The 18,153-nt window shown below is 40.6% G+C and overlaps 1 protein-coding gene across 2 annotated transcripts in view; it reads left to right on the top strand.

Moving 5' to 3' along the window:
* The window catches only part of CYP39A1 (cytochrome P450 family 39 subfamily A member 1), an 81,998-nt gene extending 69,162 nt beyond the window's left edge, over positions 1-12,836 (top strand). For both annotated transcript variants that reach the window (XM_065912469.1, XM_065912470.1), the window contains 2 exons: positions 8,033-8,120; positions 11,644-12,836. In XM_065912469.1, coding sequence (XP_065768541.1) covers positions 8,033-8,120; positions 11,644-11,715 — 160 coding nt within the window. In that variant the 3' untranslated portion in view covers positions 11,716-12,836. The remainder of the gene's footprint in view (positions 1-8,032; positions 8,121-11,643) is intronic.
* Positions 12,837-18,153: the final 5,317 nt, after the last annotated feature.

The raw sequence follows: 18,153 nt of genomic DNA, 5'->3' as shown, positions 1-18,153 counted from the left end.
GCAAAAGCATTCTTTCAAGATCTATTTAACTCCATGGCATATCATATTAACATATACTAACCACATGAGTTAGTAGCTTTCTAAATAGCTTGGACTTAGGGGATTGAGTTTCATTTAAGGTGGGTATATCACTAAAAAAAAACAAAAACAAACTTCACTTCTTAATTTTTTCCTGGAGGGTCTGGAATTTAAGCTATAGCACAAGATCATTTCTTTTTGGTGAGCAGTTCATCTTAATGAAGTCAGTAGTATTCCTTTGCCCTTTTGTTGAATAAGAATGTTTCGAAAGAGGTATCAAATGTCTAGCTCACAGCTCCTACATATAAGAGTTTTTCTTCTAGAAGGATCACTGTTAAAATAATCCTGGCTGCAGCTCTGAAAAGCAGTGGCCTCAGAGACTGTACTCCCACTAGGATCTGATTCTTATCTCCCCAATGAAATAGAAAACAGTGTCTCAAATCAAGAAGCTCTGAGGTCCTCTGCTTTCTCTCCTCCTTTCCCCCATTTAAATATGTCCCATTCCCTTCTCTTCTGTTTTTCACATGTTTTCTTCTTTTGTTTCTCTTCCAGTTTACCCTAATCTGAGTCTTCTCATTTTATTCTGGATTTGTTTCCTCTTATTTAATATCACCATCTGTCTGCTCATTCTTCCAGATTTTGCCCACGCCATCATTCCCAATCAAAAGTTTGGTACCCCAGGCATAATGTTTCCTGTGTAGCTGAGGTATGCTTGGTCATTTTAATTTTATGTGCTAAAACTAAAAGATCTGATAAACTACAGCTTTTTAAAAAAAATTAATTTATTTATTTTAATTGGAGGCTAATTACTTTACAATATTGTAGTTATTTTTGCCATACATCGACATGAATCAACCATGGGCATGCATGTGTTCCCCATCCAGAACCCCCCTCCTATCTCCCTCCCCACCCCATCCCCCAGGGTAAACTACAGCTTTTAACATATTTTCCCCTTTCTGCTTGATCATGTTCCTCTGATCAATGACTCTAAAGTATGATCCGCATACCACTAGTAGCAACATTACGTGGAAACGTGTAAAAAGTGCAAATTGAGTGGCCCATCCCCAGATCTACTAAGTCAGAAACACGGGGCGGGGGGTGGGGGTCCAGCAACGTGGGTTTGAACAAGCCTTCCATGTGATTCTGATGCATGCGGAAGTGTGAGAAACCCTGGTCTAGATTATTTTGCCTCCTGTCACCAAATGGTTTTCATTTTCCTGTAAGATTTCTTAAAGGGAATGAGGATGTGGGAAGAGTACTTCCCCTTTAACTTGACCAGCCCTGCTTCCATGAAGGATGCCTGTGAAAGTATGTCTGTATGCTGCCTTCTCTGAATTCCAGGGCAAGATCATTCTATTTTCATAAGCTGCAGCTGGTAGCAACTTGGAATATACTTCAGAGCCCCTGCTCCTGGCAACAGTGGCAGCTTTCCAGCCCATGCTGGTACTGCCCACAATGACTTCTAGTAGCACAAAAAGAGAGATGTTATTTTAAAAAGGAAGAGAGGGATTCAGTCTCAAAATCAAGACATCTAAAATGAAAATCATGACTTACTGCTAGCCCTAGCGTTCCTTCTGTACTCCTTGTTTTTCTTCTGTGTATCGCTGATTTTCTAGACTCTCGGCTCCTAGAGTCACCCTTCACCCCTCCCTCCTTTCAATCTGCTCTGTCCATTCCCACCTCTTAACCTAGGTCATCTTGCCCCAGGAGATGTCATGGTTTTCTTATCCTCCTCCCCCATTGTCTCTTCTTTCAATCTGTCTTACTCACCACATACAGATGAGTTTTCCTTAAATAATCATCTCTAAGTTGTTACTTTCTTGTTAAAACTGGGCATCACTGCCTACTGGCCAAACCCATCAGCCTAGAACTCCAGACTCTTCAGAATCTGACACAGATACATCTTTCTGAACGTCTAGGAACGCCCACCCTAGACAGTCTACCAGTTGTCCCCTGATGATTGTGCCCATCCTGCCTCTGATTTTTGTTCTCTCCTGGGTCTGAAATGCCCCACTCAACATGTCTACTTATCAAAGCCTGTCCTTCTCTCCAGGACTAGCTTAAGTATCACCTCCATATGGAGTTGATCACTCCAGGCCACAGTGCTCGCTCCAGCCCCCAGATCTCCATAGCCCTTTTGTCTCCACCTTTATCTCACACTGTTACCTTTCCCATCTCTCCACGTACATTAGAGCAACGTGATCATCGAGTCTGGGTTTCACAGGGCTTTGTGTGTGTTCAGTGTTTGTGTCGCTCCCCTTGAGAATTTATTTACAAATGGGGAAGACATGCAAGTACTCAATATTTAAGGAATTTTCAACATGTTTATATTTTAATGAGCTTTATTTGTAGATGTGTAATGTTGTTCTTTGCAAGTGTAAAAAATAAATCTGTTATAAATAATATGCCTCATTACTTTCACTGTTTTGACATTAGAAGTATTAAGAAAACATTCCTAGCATGAGCATAACTCAACTTGCTTCTGAAGAGCTTTTGTAAAAATATGGATTTATGAAGCTCTCTTTCTTTGGAGTAAAAGCCTTTAATGTCACAGGTATGTGTATGTTAGTCCCTAATATTTTAGACATCAAAACAAAATTCAGTAACAGGGTAAAGGCTTGTAAACACAAATTGCTTTTTGCCATTTCAAAAGAACTAACTTCATTTAATGAATAACTGAGGTAATAATTCTGCTAGAATATCCAAATATTTGGAGAAAATAAGAGTTTTAGCACATATTATTTTATTACCTGTTTTATTAACTCATCTTTTTCTTTAGAATATCAGAATGTTTAGAAATGATAGCAAATGTGATATTAATATTTATACTATTTCAATACCTAATACTAATTTAATAACCAAACTAGCTTACCCCTCAATAACAAAAGAAGAAAAAATGTAAAACCTCAGTAATGCACACAGTATCAGTTGGTCAAAAACCTAAATTATAGTTTTACCCTAAGGAAATTCATTTTTATGATTTTTAAAAACATCACAGAGACTAAAATTAGTTCCGGAAATGCTTACAGGTTCCAGTGGAAAACTATCTTAATGAGCTAATAAACATTAGTTCTATTTCTAATCAAAATATACATAGTGTTTCTAAAATAGTCCAATTTGTGCTCTTAAATAGCTTATGAACTATTTCTTGTTTACATATTTGCATGATGGAGGAAGTATTCGTGGAGGGCCTCTTATGTGTGGTAATGTTTAAAGAGCCGTCATTTTCACATAGAAGTATCACTCCTCAGGACAGTTTATTCACAGGATCTGCTATACTTTCAGGGTCAAAGTACCCAGCCCCGGCACCTCGCACATTACGTCCCTAGGCAGGCCCGTTGCTCAGTTCCTCCTGCTCCTCTGGCTCCATCTCTCATCACCTCACCTTCTGCAGGGAGCTGAGGGCCTCTTCCCTGCAACAGCACCCCCGCCCCATCAATAGACCGCAGTCCTTACACAGTGCCTCTCCTCCAGGGACTGGAGAGGAGGGGTACCAGGCATCTTTCCCCACGGGGCTGAGTTCAGAGAAGGGCTTCGGTCACAGCGAGCTAAACTTAGAAAGGGGCTAAAAACAGACTTCTAGGAAAATAGGATTTGTTTGGATAAAGGAGAACCTATAAAACTTTTGTAATTCACAAATGCAGAATTAACGCGCATTTTTTCTAGCGCTGCTGGGTAGCTACTAAAGATGGAGGAGTCACTGCTTATTCTACTGAATGCAAAATGTCAGTGCAGTGATCGTTATCTAAGTCACTTCTAGAGAGGGAGCTGAGGACTGAGAAGAACTGGCTGTTTTATGTGAGCAGGAACTTTAATGTTTCTTTTCACACCTGGGTACTCATTGCCACAGGCTTCCTAGGTGGCTCAGTGGTGAAGATTCCACCTGCCAGTGCAGGAGCTGCTGGATCCCTAGGTCCAGGAGATCCCCCAGGGGAGAAAGTGGCAGCTCCACTCCAGTATTCTTGCCTGGAAAATTCCATGGACAGAGGAGCCTCGCAGGCTAAAGTGCATGGAGTCGCAAAGGGTTTGACATGACTGAGCAACTGAGCATGCACGCAAGCGCTCATTGTCAACCTTTCTTTCCCTTTAGATCTGAAGGAGCTCAGGCCTCCGTGAAATGTTTTCTTCACTGGACTTTGAAGATAATCACTCTTTTCATTATCCTACTCCTCTGGCTTCTTCTTAGGTTCCTTTGCTGGTCATCCTCACCTTTCTAACCTCTAAATTTTGGACTGCCCCAGAGCTGTCTCCTCAGACTTCTTATTTTTTTCTGTTTAACTTATCCCCTACATGACTTCATCCTATCTCTTGGCTTTAAATAATTGTCCAAATAGTGATGACTTTATTTATATCTCTTGCACCTCCATCCCTGACTGAATCCCCCCAAACACCAGGCTCATCCCTAGTTGTCACTCAGCATCTCTGCTGGATGTCTCCAAGGCACCACTGAATAGGTCCAAAAGTGAGCTCTGAATGATAACTCCTCAACCTGCTCCTCCTTCAGCTTTCCCCATTTGTGTACCCTTGTATTTCCTCAGGCCAAAAACTTGGAATCACCCTTGACTCCTTTATTAAGGCTTTCACATCTGTCATGCAAACCATCAGCCTATCCTGCAAAGTATATCCAGATACTAACCATAACTCATGACTATTTCCATCATCCTTGTCCATTCAGGTCCAAGTTTCCCATGGCCTGGAAGATTATAATTGTTTCCAAATCAGTCTCCTTCCATCACCTTATATTATTCTCAAAGTAGCAGCCAGAATGATTTTTTAAAAACTTAAGTCAAATTTGTTCAAAACTGTCTAATAGCTTTTTGTCTCACAGAAATGAAGTATTTAGCATGCCCACAAAGTTAAGATGATAACCAGTCATTCTGCAGAGAATCTGAAGAATAAACATTTGGATATATATCTTTCTAAAAAAAATCATAATGCATAGTATTTATTATTGATAGTTACATACATTAATAATCAGCAACAATTAAACACCACTACAGTTTCCAAACAGTGTTTGTGATTGATGTTTGCTATCTTCTTCATTTCAGAGTTATACATTATGGATATATCTTAAGGGAAGCAGATATGGTGTGCTCATCATGGGCTGTTTTGAAAAGCTCATGTCCCAAGGACAAACATCATGGCCAGAAATGGACAATCTAATTTGTTAGAAGCCTGACAAAAACTTAGTTGTGAGGACTTCTGTAATTAGCAAATTTGCCTTTTCTTGGAATTACTGCTTAATTTGATCCAAATCAGTAAAGATTGAATTGTTCTATTTCATAGACATTGACACTCCTTTGGAATGAATTATCTTTAGCATTTCTAAGTTGTTGTTCAGTCTCTTAAGTCGTGTGTGACTCTTTGCAACCCCATGGACTGCGGCATACCAGACTCGTAGGTAAAATTAAATTTACATCACAAATATTTGTGAAGAACTGATGTATCCAGGTTGGTTCTAACAATACCTGGAGCGCCCCAGATTTAAGTTTCAAGAATACCAATGGGAAACAAATCTAATTGTCTGATACAAATAGCATCATTCATATTCATTCATCCACTCATGCAGTCAACAAACACTGAGGATAAATAAGACCTGCTTTCTGTTTTTGTGAAGGTTGTAGTCTATAAGGGGAGACAGACATGAAGAAGATTAACTGTAATAGGGTGGGATTGTAGGATAATGGTGTTAGTTGAGGGATGTTACAAGTGCCACAGAAGCATAGAAAAGGATGGAAAGATAAGGAAATTGAATCTGCTTTATGGAGGCATCTCCTTCTATCATCATTCATTTTATCAGTCGACATTAGGTACTAGTAGAGCTCTATGCCCTGTGCTAAGGCCCAACAATATAATCCCAGGAGAAAGATAGCTAATAAGCAATCACAATTCTGTGCAGTAGATGCAATGGCTAAAGTGTACCCAGGGAGCCATGGAATGGGCAGGAAGGGCACCTCAGCCCAGAAGCAAGCAGTCAGGGAATGCTTCCAGCGGAAACTGAGCCTCAGGGAAGAGAAGGGCTTACGACAGATGGCATTGCCATTCAAAGAACCTCAAGTTTACAGTGTGGCAAGAGCATGGGTTTTAAGGAGCAGCTATGGGGGAGAGGAGGCTGGAGAAATAGGAAGGAGACAGGTCTTCAATGGCTGGCAGTATTTCCTGTGGCATTTAGAAGGCAATAAGAAGCATTGGCGAATGGAATGGGCTTCCCTGGTAGCTCAGCTGGTAAAGAATCTACCTGCAATGCAGGAGACCCCGGTTCAATTCCTGGGTCAGGAAGATCCCTTGGAGAAGGGATACACTATCCACTCAAGTATTCTGGGGCATCCCTGGTGGCTCAGATGGTAAAGAACCTGGGTTCGATCTCTGGGTTGGGAAGATCTCCTGGAGAAGGGAATGGCTACCCATTCTAGTGTTCTTGCCTGGAGAATCCCCATGGACAGAGGAGCCTGGCAGGCTACAGTTCCTGGCCTTGCAGATAGTTGGACATGACTGAGTGACTAAATGTGTGTTTACACGTGTGTATAAAATAAGGAAATGGCAATAGATTTCTGTTTTAGAAAGTTCATTTCAGTAGTAGGGCAAAGGACAGAGTAGAGAGAAGTGATACTGGAAGCAGAGAAGCCAATCTGAAAGCCCAGGTGATTCAGGAACCCATGACATCAGTAAATGATGAAGACTGACACTGGGGAGCAGTGGTGGGACTAGAGTTAGGGGGATAAGGAGAAGGACTGGGGACGCATTAGGAAGATAAAACAAAAACCTCGGTTCCCAACGGTTCAGGAAGGGTAATGGAGAGTTGTTTCTACAATGACATATAGTTTTCTGATGTTGGACTAATCGTACTTATCAGGGGCCATTCCCTCTAAAATGGTCTGCCTCCCCTAAGGAGAGCTCAAAACAACCCACTGGGATGCCAGGAAAAGTGGCAGAATTTCATTTACACTTTTCTCAGTTTTTAAATTTCTATATATATGTGTATACAAAGTCAACAGTAAACTAGTGCAATGGTATGTATATACAATTTTTTTAAAAATATTTGTTTGACTGTGGTAGGTCTTAGTTGCAGCATGTGGGATCTAGTTTCCTGACCAGGGTTCGAACCTGGGCCGCCTACATGGGGAGCACAGAGTCTTAGCCACTGGACCACCAGGGAAGTGCCTATAATTTATAAATAAATGAGTCTTCATATATTGTAGGGTATGCACAGTATTTTCTTATCAGAGATGTATGATCAAAAAGCTTGGAGCCTGAGTGCAGGATTATAGTAGAGAAAAAAATTGGCAGTTATGGGAAATTTAAAGTGCCTCCAGAACATCCAGGCAGTAATTCCTACAGGACTGTCCTATGGAACTTTCTGTGATCATAGAAAAGTTCTAAATATGTGTTGTTCAATATGGTGGCCAGTAACTACTTATGGCCATTAAGCACTTGAAATGTGGTTCATGCCACTAAGGAGCTGAAATTTTTAATTTTGGTAAATTTAAATTTATTTAAATAGCCTCATGTAGCTAATAGCTACCATATTGGAAAGGACAAATCTAAAACTTAGAGGAAAGACCTGGAATCTCATTCATTAAATGCTTCCACTGGCTAAGCATTTTATACACATTTTAAAACACTGTAATTATTCCAACTCCCTTATAGAGTTAAGTTTTTCTTTTCTCTGTCCTCTTAATAGTGAAGGTTTATATTGCAAGGAAGAGCACATTTTCTCTGAAATATGTGTAGTTATAGATATTCTTCAGTGTTAGTCACTCAGTCGTGTCTGACTCTTTGTGACCCCATGGAACCCATCAGGCTCCTCTATCTATGGGATTCTCCAGGCAAGAATACTGAAGTGGGTTGCCATGCCCTTCTCCAGGGAATCTTCCCAACCAAGGGATCAAATATGGGTCTTCTGCATTGCAGGCAGATTCTTTACCATTTGAGCCATCAGGGAAGCCCATATTCTTTACTGGAAGATATGTATCTATCTTTCAATACCAAGCACCAATTTTATTTTTTCTTTCAGGTGGCTGGCTCTGTTGGAGATTCAAATATGTATTATTTTAATATTTTATTATTATGACTGTAGTCTTCTGGACCCACTGCCAAAACAGGTAAATCTTTTCAGAATTTTGAATACCATGACTTTCAAACTTGAGATAAAGTCTAATTCCTTCATTTTAATTACTGGGTATGAGCTGGCTGATCTCCTCACTTAGGCTCATCTTAGTTCATCTCTGCAGACTGAGAAACATTCCCTTAATTCTAAGTCAATTTTGTATTTCCCATTATAGGACCTAATAGTAGTGTTTTCACCACTTAGTGTTAGGAGCTCCTCAATGGATTATCACTTTTAACCCTTTTCTCTGGGTAAAATAAACATGGCCTTGATGTCAGGCTTGTTTCCTTAGAAAGGCATGTCTGTGTGTCCAAAAGTGAGCCATGAGCCATGAGTCATAGCCCTTAGTCCACTTGGAAGCAATGACATAGAAGGAAATTAACCCAACAGTAGAAACAGTGAACCTCAATGTGAAGACCATGACCTTTCCCCACCTCTGACCATTGGCTCTCTCAATTATTTAATTCCTCTGTGTTTCTGTAATTCTGTTCTCTTAGACCAATGGCCCTCAAACTGGTGTGAGCATCATTAGCTGAGATAGAGGGGGCTTGTTAGAACACAGAATCCTGGGCCTGAGCCCTAGAGCTCCTAATGAGTAGATCTGGGAAAGGGCTTGAGAACTTGTATTTCTGATAAGTTCCGGGTGCTGCTGCTGCCACACTTTGAGGACCACTGTCCGAAGAAACAGGGAAGTCCAATTGAATTCCAGGTGTTTGGAAGTCCCTTTGAAATCTCTGGATAAACGGTGCTATTTAATTTAAACTAGGCTAAAGCTCAGAAATTAAGGATTGCAGTTTCAGGGCTATTCACATAGCATTTTGTGCTATGATTTACTCTTGATATATTAAGGGCTAATATATGGAGGGATAAATAAAACTCCAGGGTGACATTTCAACAGAAATTCTGTAAGTGCATAAATGACACTGAAAATATTATATTGCTCACAAATATGCACATTTCAGCACTTTGCCTTGATTTCTTTTGCACTTCTATTTTGAGTACAAGCAACAGTGATAAAGAGCTCTCAAAATCCAATGATGAAAGGGAAATCAAAACACCCTTCACAAAGGTTTTCAGCTGAGTACAGTTTTGTTGGCAAAATGAAGATCCGGGCCAGGATTTGCAGGCACCAAATACTAGTTTCTGATCTTCCAAGTTAAATGTTGCAATACTGCCCAGGACTGACTCAGCATCTAACTATTTTCCCACCAGTCAGAAGACACAGGAATCCCTTTTCACATTAGACGATATCAAACCATGTGACACATAAAACTGGAGATCAATCATTTTGACCAGGTCCTTAGGCAGGGTTTTTTCCAGCACTTTCTTCCCTGCTAAGAATCCTAGTATTTTTATACTTTTTTTTCTTTGTTTGTTTTAAAATACATCCTATGTCTATTTTGACCCTACTAGGAAAATTTTTCAAAGAGCTGTGACCTCAGTTTGTAAAAAGTACAAGTCTGAGAGAATCCTCTTCTCAAACGGCATTTCATTTCACAGTTCTTATTTTAGAAAGACCAATTAAAATTATTTAGTTGTTGGACTTATTTTACTAAGTTGTGAAAGGAGGGGGTCAAAAAATATAGGCAATGACCTTCCAATTACCAGGCTTTTATAAGCTGCAGTGGGGTTGGGGGTGTGGTCACCAGGGCATGCTCCAGACACTATGTCTTCAAATGCAGGAAGATCATGGGACTTGGAAACCAGCTCCCTCAAAGGAATTTTCTTGCCACAGTACCCCAAATCAAATGCTAGCATCTCCAATTTTACTTTTGTAAGAGTTTTGTTTTACCTCAGTCTAAAGAAAATAATTTAATCTTCATTCTCTCCCAATACGAACCAAACCATAAGGAAATTTTGCAAAGCTTTCCAGGATCTGTGATTGGTCAGCTGTGTCCAGATGCTGGCAACGGGAACCATTTCATTTTGAGCACTCACAAGAAGACCCACTTCAGTTCTTTCCCAAAAGCAAGCACGTTTTTTTGCTAACACAGTGAGGTTTTTATTTGGCTGGTTGGTTTTCTTCTGCTGTGCTTTTGGGGGTATGGGAATGGATTCTTAGAAAATCTCACAAGATCTGTGGATCCCCCTTATAGAAAAGTACACACTTCTTCATACACACAAAATGGTGGATGGATGCAATTTCAGAAAGTCCATGCAACTTCTGCAAATCATTCTATCAACTGACCTAAGAATCCACTTGCTGAGAAGCTCTTTCTGTGCCCCATTGCATTCAAACTCATGACAAAAAAACTCATCATCTAAGTTGGATCCACCTCCTCCTTCCTCACCCCTCCTCTTCCTCCAACACTCAAAGTTGACAGAACAGGTTGGTTTTCTCATTCAAGCTCCTAAGCTTCAGCAATCTGTTTGCTTTATTTGCAATGAACTGACCTCCCCTCACCCCTACATTCATTCACCCCTTGTTCATAACTAAGATGTAACAGAACCTATCAGAACATTTGGCACCCACAGAATATCCTTTTGGACAGTTTTGCTCTTAGGTCCACTGTAATAGTGGTTTGCACCATCAACACCATGTTGTCTTATGAACATCAGTAACACGAGTCATAGAAGTCTCACCCCGCAATTATAAATGAGGTGTCAGAAACTGGGGGCCAGAAATGTATTGAAAGAGCTTTACTTGTGGTATCCTCTTCACCCAGATAAAGTGAAGGGTGAGCCCTAGGCTCATAGCCTTGGGATATGTGAAACTGTGAAGTTGCTATTAGAATAAAGGATTTGTACTGATGAACTTATTTGCAGAGCAGCAAAGGAGATGCAGACATAGAGAGCAGACTTGTGGACACAGCAGGGGGAGAAGAGAGGGTGGGACAAATAGAGAGAGTAGCTTGGAGACTTGTATATTACCATATGTAAAATAGATAGCCACTGGGAATTTGCTGTGTGGCACAGCAAACCAGTCCTCTGTAACAGCCTAGAGGGGAGGGTTGGGGTTGGAGGTGTGAAAGAGGTTCAAGAGGGAGGGGACATATGTATACCTATGGCCGATTTGTGTTGATGTATGGCAGAAACCAACACAATATGGTAAAACAGTTATCCTCCAGTTAAAAATAAATACTTTTTTAAAAAAGATTAAGGGATTGCTTCCTTTTCTGTCCCTTGAATAGTAGTGTTAATCGCTCAGTCGTGTCCGGCTCTTTGTGACGCCATGGACTGTGGCCCGCCAGACTCCTCTGTCCATGGGATTCTCCAAGCAAGAATATTGGAGTGGATTTCCATCCCCTTCTCCAGAGGATCTTCCCAACCCAGGGATCAAACCCTGGTCTCCTGCATTGCAGGAAGATTCTTTACCGTCTGAGCTTACAGAGAGGATCCACCCCTTGAATAGAAGGATAAAATTGGTGCTCACCATGGAAAGCTGATCAAGTAAAACCGTCCAGCCTTCCAAACCTAAACTTTGCCTTTTGGGAACAAACACACTGAATAAACCTTAGGTCCACACTGTTGGCTTACGTTCCTTAACTTCTATCCTCTTTCTGCATTTCTGCTTTTAGAGTTCTCTCCACTTGGTGGGTGTCCAGCAGCCAGAAGGACGATGCCGAATTCAGTTTAAACAAAGAAAATGATGTCTGCCGGAGGGCCAGGGCTGTCTGGAGGAGTGACTGCCCCCCGTCCAGTAGCCCGGTGGCACCTAGACCTGAGTTTGACAACACGTCACTTGATTTTGTTTTAGGATTTAGTTCAAGACAATGTCTGGATGGCATGTGTATTTGGTATCTTAAGTGTAGACCAAGAATCTGACATCACTCTCACTGATACCGAGACCCCAGTACAGGGTAAAATGTTTCAGTGATCCAAAAAGAGGTATTCTTCAGAAGTTGGCATTGGTTTCATACGTTACTGCAGCAGTCCGCAACCTCTTTGGCACCAGACACCAGTTTCATGGAAGACAATTTTTCCATAGATCAGTGGGGGAGGCAGAGTTTTTTATTTCTCCCACCACTCATCTCCTGCTGTGTGGACTGCTTCCCAACAGGCCAGGGCCCAATACTGATTCGTGATTGGGGATCCCTGCATTATTATATCAAAACTTTAAATAGGAAGTATGTCATTTGAATGAAATTTTTCATACATTAAATTCACTGTAAAGACAACATACTTTAACTTCAATTTTGAAAAAAGGCTAATAGTCTTAGACTTGAAAGATTATTAAATAATGATTTCTGGAAAGTTGCTATTTTTCTTAATATGATTCTTAACTCACAATTGGAATTCTTAAACCACTATTAATTTAATTATTTATGAAACATGTCTAATGCTAAATATATGAATACAATGATCACTGTCTAAGACCTGTGAAGTCAGGTGTCATGTCTGACACTCATTTATATCCTCCACTCTGCCTAGGACAGCACTTCTCCATAGGGTATATTCAATATATGTATGTTGACTGATTTATTCATTTGTATTTTAATTAAGATGAAAGCACCCTTTTGATTCAAGGTGTTTATAATTTTAGTTGAAGAGATAATATTTTTCCTAATTTATAGAAACTCTAAGTGATGTGTCAAGTCAAATAACATTTCAATCTACTACTTAAGACTTTTGCCTGAAGTATTTACTATGAAATCCAGAAAAGAAATCCTATCATGTTCAGGGGAAATATATGACCCCAATCACAGTGTGATTTGTCCTCTACGAGTCAATAAAATGCTGTCTGCCTCCTTGGTTTCACAATAAATAAGCTTTGCAGTGCATGTGTCCTCTGGATTATTTGCTCCCCTGTGCTAGAATTATCCTGTGGGGTTGAGAACGATTGCTTACTCATCTGTCTCCCACCAATGAGCAGATGACTCGCTAGGAGAAAATTAAGTACTTTGGAATGCATTAACTCTTCGGGACTAATACAGTGATTTTGAAGCTTAGCTAGAAGCTTGCCGCTTAGCGTAGCAGGCTGGGAGTCTGAGGACTGAAGGGAATGGAGAAGGCAGTTGAGAATCCACAGGCGAGTTGAGAACTGCGGACCACTACCTGGCGGTTCTTCTAAATATGGCAGGTGTGCTCCCAGGGAAGGCGTGTCCTCTTCCAAACAGCTGGGGCCCACAGCCAGACTTGGTATTTGCAAATAATAGACACTTGAACTAAATCTGCAGACACTTGGGTCTAGTGTTTATCTGCTTACTATTGCTTGGTAAGGTTGAAGTTAGCTGGCAAGTTTATGCACTTAAAAAAAAAACTGCAGATGTGCGAGATCTACTGACCTTTGAAATAAAGCATGGTAAGAGGAATATACTTGGAGGTCCCTATTTCTTTTCTCTTTTTTGTAAATTAATTTATTTTAATTGGAGGCTAATTACTTTACAGTATTGTAGTGTTTTTTGCCATACATTGACATGAATCAGCCATGGGTGTACATGTGTCCCCCATCCTGACCCTCTCTCCCACCTCCCTCCCCATCCCATCCTGCAGGGCCATCCCAGTGCACCAGCCCTGAGCACCCTGTCTCATGCATCAAACCTGGACTGGCGACCTCTTTCACATATGATAATATACATGTTTCAACACTATTCTCTCAAATCATCCCACCCTCGCCTTATCCCACAGAGTCAAAATGTCTGTTCTTTTTTTCTGTGTCTCTTTTGCTGTCTCGCATATAGGATCATCGTTATCATCTTTCTAAATTTCATATATATGCATTATTATACTGTATTGGTGTTTTTCTTTCTGACTTACTTCACTCTGTATAATAGGCTCCAGTTTCATCCACCTCATTAGAACTGATTCAAATGCATTCTTTTTAATAGCTGAGTAATATTCCATTGCATATATGTACTACAGCTTTCTTATCCATTCACCTGCCAATGGACATCTAGGTTGCTTCCATGTCCTGGCTATTATAAACAGTGCTGCGGTGAACATTGGGGTGCACGTGTCTCTTTCAGATCTGGATTCCTCAGTGTGTATGCCCAGAAGTGGGATTGCTGGGTCATATGGCAGTTCTAATTCCAGTTTTTTAAGAAATCTCCACACTGTTCTCCATAGCGGCTGTACTAGTTTGCATTCCCACCAACAGTGTAAGAGGGTTCCCTTTTCTCCCCACCCTCTCCAGCATTTATTGTTTGTAGACTTTTGGATAGCAGGCATTCTGACTGGCATGAGATGGTACCTCATCATGGTGTTGATTTGCATTTCCCTGATAATGAGCAATGTTGAGCATCTTTTCATGTGTTTGTTAGCCATCTGTATGTCTTCTTTAGAGAAATGTCTGTTTAGTTCCTTGGTCCATTTTTTGATTGGGTCATTTATTTTTCTGGAATTGAGCTGCTTGAGCTGCTTGTATATTTTTGAGATTAATTCTTTGTCAGTTGCTTCGTCTGCTATTATTTTCTCCCATTCTGAAGGCTGTCTTTTCACCTTGCTTATAGTTTCCTTCATTGTGCAAAAGCCTTTAAGTTTAATTAGGTCCCATTTGTTTATTTTTGCTTTTGTTTCCATTACTCTGGGAGGTAGGTCATTGAGGATCCTATTTCTTTTTATTTCCCTAGCCCGAGATTTTATATAGGGTTTTCCACAAGACGCAATGGCAAAGAATCTATCTGCCAGTGCAGAAGATACAGGAGACATGGGTTCGATCCCTGGGTCAGGAAGATTCCCTGGAGGAGAAAGTGGCAAGCTACTCCACTATTCTTGCCTGGAAAATTCCACGAACAGAGGAGCCTGGTGGGCTACAGTCCAGGTGGTCACAAAGAGTCAGATGTGACTGAGCCCAGCATACACAACACATATTAATTGAAGGTATATGCATATATATATATATATATATATATATATATATATACACAATAGGTATATATTTATATGTATTAACTTGAGTTTTCCACAAAGTGGAGCCTAAGACAGATTTGTATGCATTGCAGAGAGTTCATTTGAGATGTGCTCCCAGGCAGCAAAAGTAAGGGATCAGAAAGAATATGCCACAATCGAGTTATGTTATTAAGGTAGGTGTCCCAGCCCCTATTTCAAAGGACAAGCCATAAGGGATGAGGGGACCAAGTTCAAGGGCATGTGAGCAGTGGCTGGAGCATGGTGAGGTGAGGAGCATGGGATTCTGAATGTAGTTTGGAGCACGTTTTAATAGAAATGTGAGATCATCTATATGCAGAACATCCTTGTGGAGGTAGCCATCCAGGCTCATGTAATAATTAATGATAATTAATTAGTGATAATATTAACCCTCCTTTTTCATGTCCCCGCAAAGGGCTTATAACTTCGTTTTTACTTAGCAGCCTGAAACAGAGAAGAGTGCACGTATTTACTGACGGAATTGCAGAACTAAATGGTAGTGTCACTGGAAACTTGTAATTAAAGCAGGAAATGGGGAAGGAGGGGCCATTAAAACTGAAATTAGGAAGTCACCTGCTGAAACTTAAGTGTGAGCCTTTAGATAGAGTATGTACTCATTAAAAGGCATGTCCTTTCAAGATTTTAACGTGGACAAAAAAGGAAGTGTCTAAGTCTGTTCAGGCTATGTAACAAAATACCATAGAATGGGTGGCTTATAAACCACAGAAATGTGTCTCGCACAGTTCTGAAGGTGGGCAAGTTCAAGACCAAGCTGCCAGCATGGTTGAGTTCTACTGAGACCCTCTTCCTGGTAAGGGCAGTAACTTCTCAATGTACTCACATGGTAGGAGTGAGGGATCTCTTGAAGTCTCTTGTAAGAATAGACATTCCCTTCATGAGGGCTCTACCCTATTCTCATGACCTAATCAACCCCAAAAGGCCCCAACTCCTAATATCATCAACTTTGGGAGGATTGAACATGTGAACTTGGGGAAGGCACAAATATTTAGACCATAGCAGGAAGAAATCCTCCATAGTTGCTCAACTTTCTAAGTAGAATCAAAAGTATTTTGTTCCAGTGGAAGACCCTGGAGAGCATTTGGAAATGCAGGTGATTCCTTCTCTTAGGGGCCCCATATCTCTTAAGAGAGCAGCCAGGAGCCTGGGATTCTCTCTGTGAGCATGGAGTGGACCATGGGAGTCCACATTGGAGTGGACCATGACACTTCGCTTTCATCAGCATAGCATTCTTTTTTTTTAAGTTTTTAGAATAAATGTCTCCATATTTCTTCATTAATGTTGGGTTTGGGTAATTAAAATGAGCTTATCAAAGTTTTATTGTTAGTTTTAAGATTTTTTTTTTTTGTTATTTTAATGAATGGCTATGGGAGGTTGAAATGGCTGGATGGCATCACCGACTCGATGGACATGGGTTTGAGTAAACTCCGGGAGTTGGTGATGGACAGGGAGGCCTGGCGTGCTGCAATTCATGGGGTTGCAAAGAGTCAGACATAACTGAGCGACTGAACTGAACTGAACTGAACTGATGGGTGGTTACTAACAAGGGTACAACCTATATTAAACTATTTTCTTGATGAACTGCCTATTATTACATTCTAGAAGCCAATCAGATGAGCTTCTATCACTTGAATAATTACTGTGAGGCACTTTGCTATGCCTATTTCACTCACCCACTTTTATTCTCACAATAATCCAATGTGTCAGGTGGGTTTCTATGATTATCATCCCTGTTTTACAAATGGGAGAAATAGAGTTTGGAGAGACTGAGTGACGTACTTGAGGTCACACATGGAGGAAGTGGCAGAGACAGGATTTGAACCCAAGGAGTCTGGCTCCTGGGCACATCCTCTTAACACTAAATAGCGCAGCATCCTTCTCTCTTGCTCTTTTGGAAAAAACAATTTAATCTTTTTTGGGAGGGGGGCCTCACAGTGAGGCATGTGGGTTCTTAGTTTCCCAACCAGGGGTCAAACCCATGCCTCCTACATTGGAAGCTCAGGGTCTTAACCACTGGACCACGAGGGAAGCCTCACTGCATCCTTCCTAAAGAGAAAAGTATTCCTCATGAGTGACAACACCATTAACCTTGTCACCATAATCCACATTCTGGGTTCTCTGTTAAGTCTGAGGGAAAACTGGATAATGTGTCACATAGCCTGCATTACAAACGGAAAAGGGAAAGAACTCTTGTTGCTTACCAGTGTCCTTCCTCATCAGCTTCTGTCTCCAGGAGCCTCTAGGCATCACCCCTCCTTGTGAGTATTATACAGTGGACCAGCCTCAGATGAAGCGTAGCATATAAGAGAGATGGCCATTCACTGTTAGAAGAAAAATATCTGCTACAAATGCATCTTTCTAGTGAGGTCACATAAATACAAATTTTGGGACAAACGTTATAAATTCTAATGATATATTCTAGCAGGCACTGTCTATTAATAGCAATTGACCTTTTTTTTTTTAAACAGTGTTCTACCTTGTTCCTTCACAAAAATAGCCCTGGTCATTAGAGCCCCACTAGGCCATAGGGTAAGGGAGATATATGGATTTTTCTCCTTCTGGCAGAGATGGGAACTAGATGAAATCTGAACAGTCTTAGTTCAAGCTTTGTCTTCAGGTGACTTAGAAATTGGGGAAGAGTTATTTTGAAAACACTTAAAGGAAGGGGAGTGATGTTTACTTCACAAGGCTTATAAACTCTCGTTTGATTTTTATTGTTATTGCTAGAAAGAAACATGTTAGAATCATAATACGGAAGTAGAGAGATCAGTCTAACATCCTGGCTTTGCTGCTTAAGAAACTGAAATCCAAGCTGGAGAAATGTCATGTGCCCTTATAGGATGTCCAGTGACTAGTGAAGACAACGCTCTGGGTGAGATGGTTTAAACGAATGTTTCTTTGAAGACCAAAAAAAAAAAAAAAAAAAGGAACAAGTGAGTAAATGTCTACCTTCTTTTGGCAGCAAAACTTTTCTTTCTAAAACACATTAGTTTCTAGATCTCCCAGGGGAAAAAAAGCAGAGAAATCCAACTCAACATTTAGCTGACTAATATTTTATTAGTTGTGAGGTCACAAAGTACCTGTTCATTAACATATGAGGCTAACCATAGCAGAAATAACTCTTAAACTAAGACATATTGCTTTCTTCTACTTTTAAAAGTAAAGAAAACAGCGATTCAAAACAGTGGGAAAAATCCAGTTGA

This window comes from Muntiacus reevesi, chromosome 20 (assembly GCF_963930625.1).
Source record: "Muntiacus reevesi chromosome 20, mMunRee1.1, whole genome shotgun sequence".
Classification (NCBI taxonomy): domain Eukaryota; kingdom Metazoa; phylum Chordata; class Mammalia; order Artiodactyla; family Cervidae; genus Muntiacus; species Muntiacus reevesi.
Note: the sequence above shows the minus strand (reverse complement) of the source record. Positions and strands in the feature narration are given on the sequence as shown.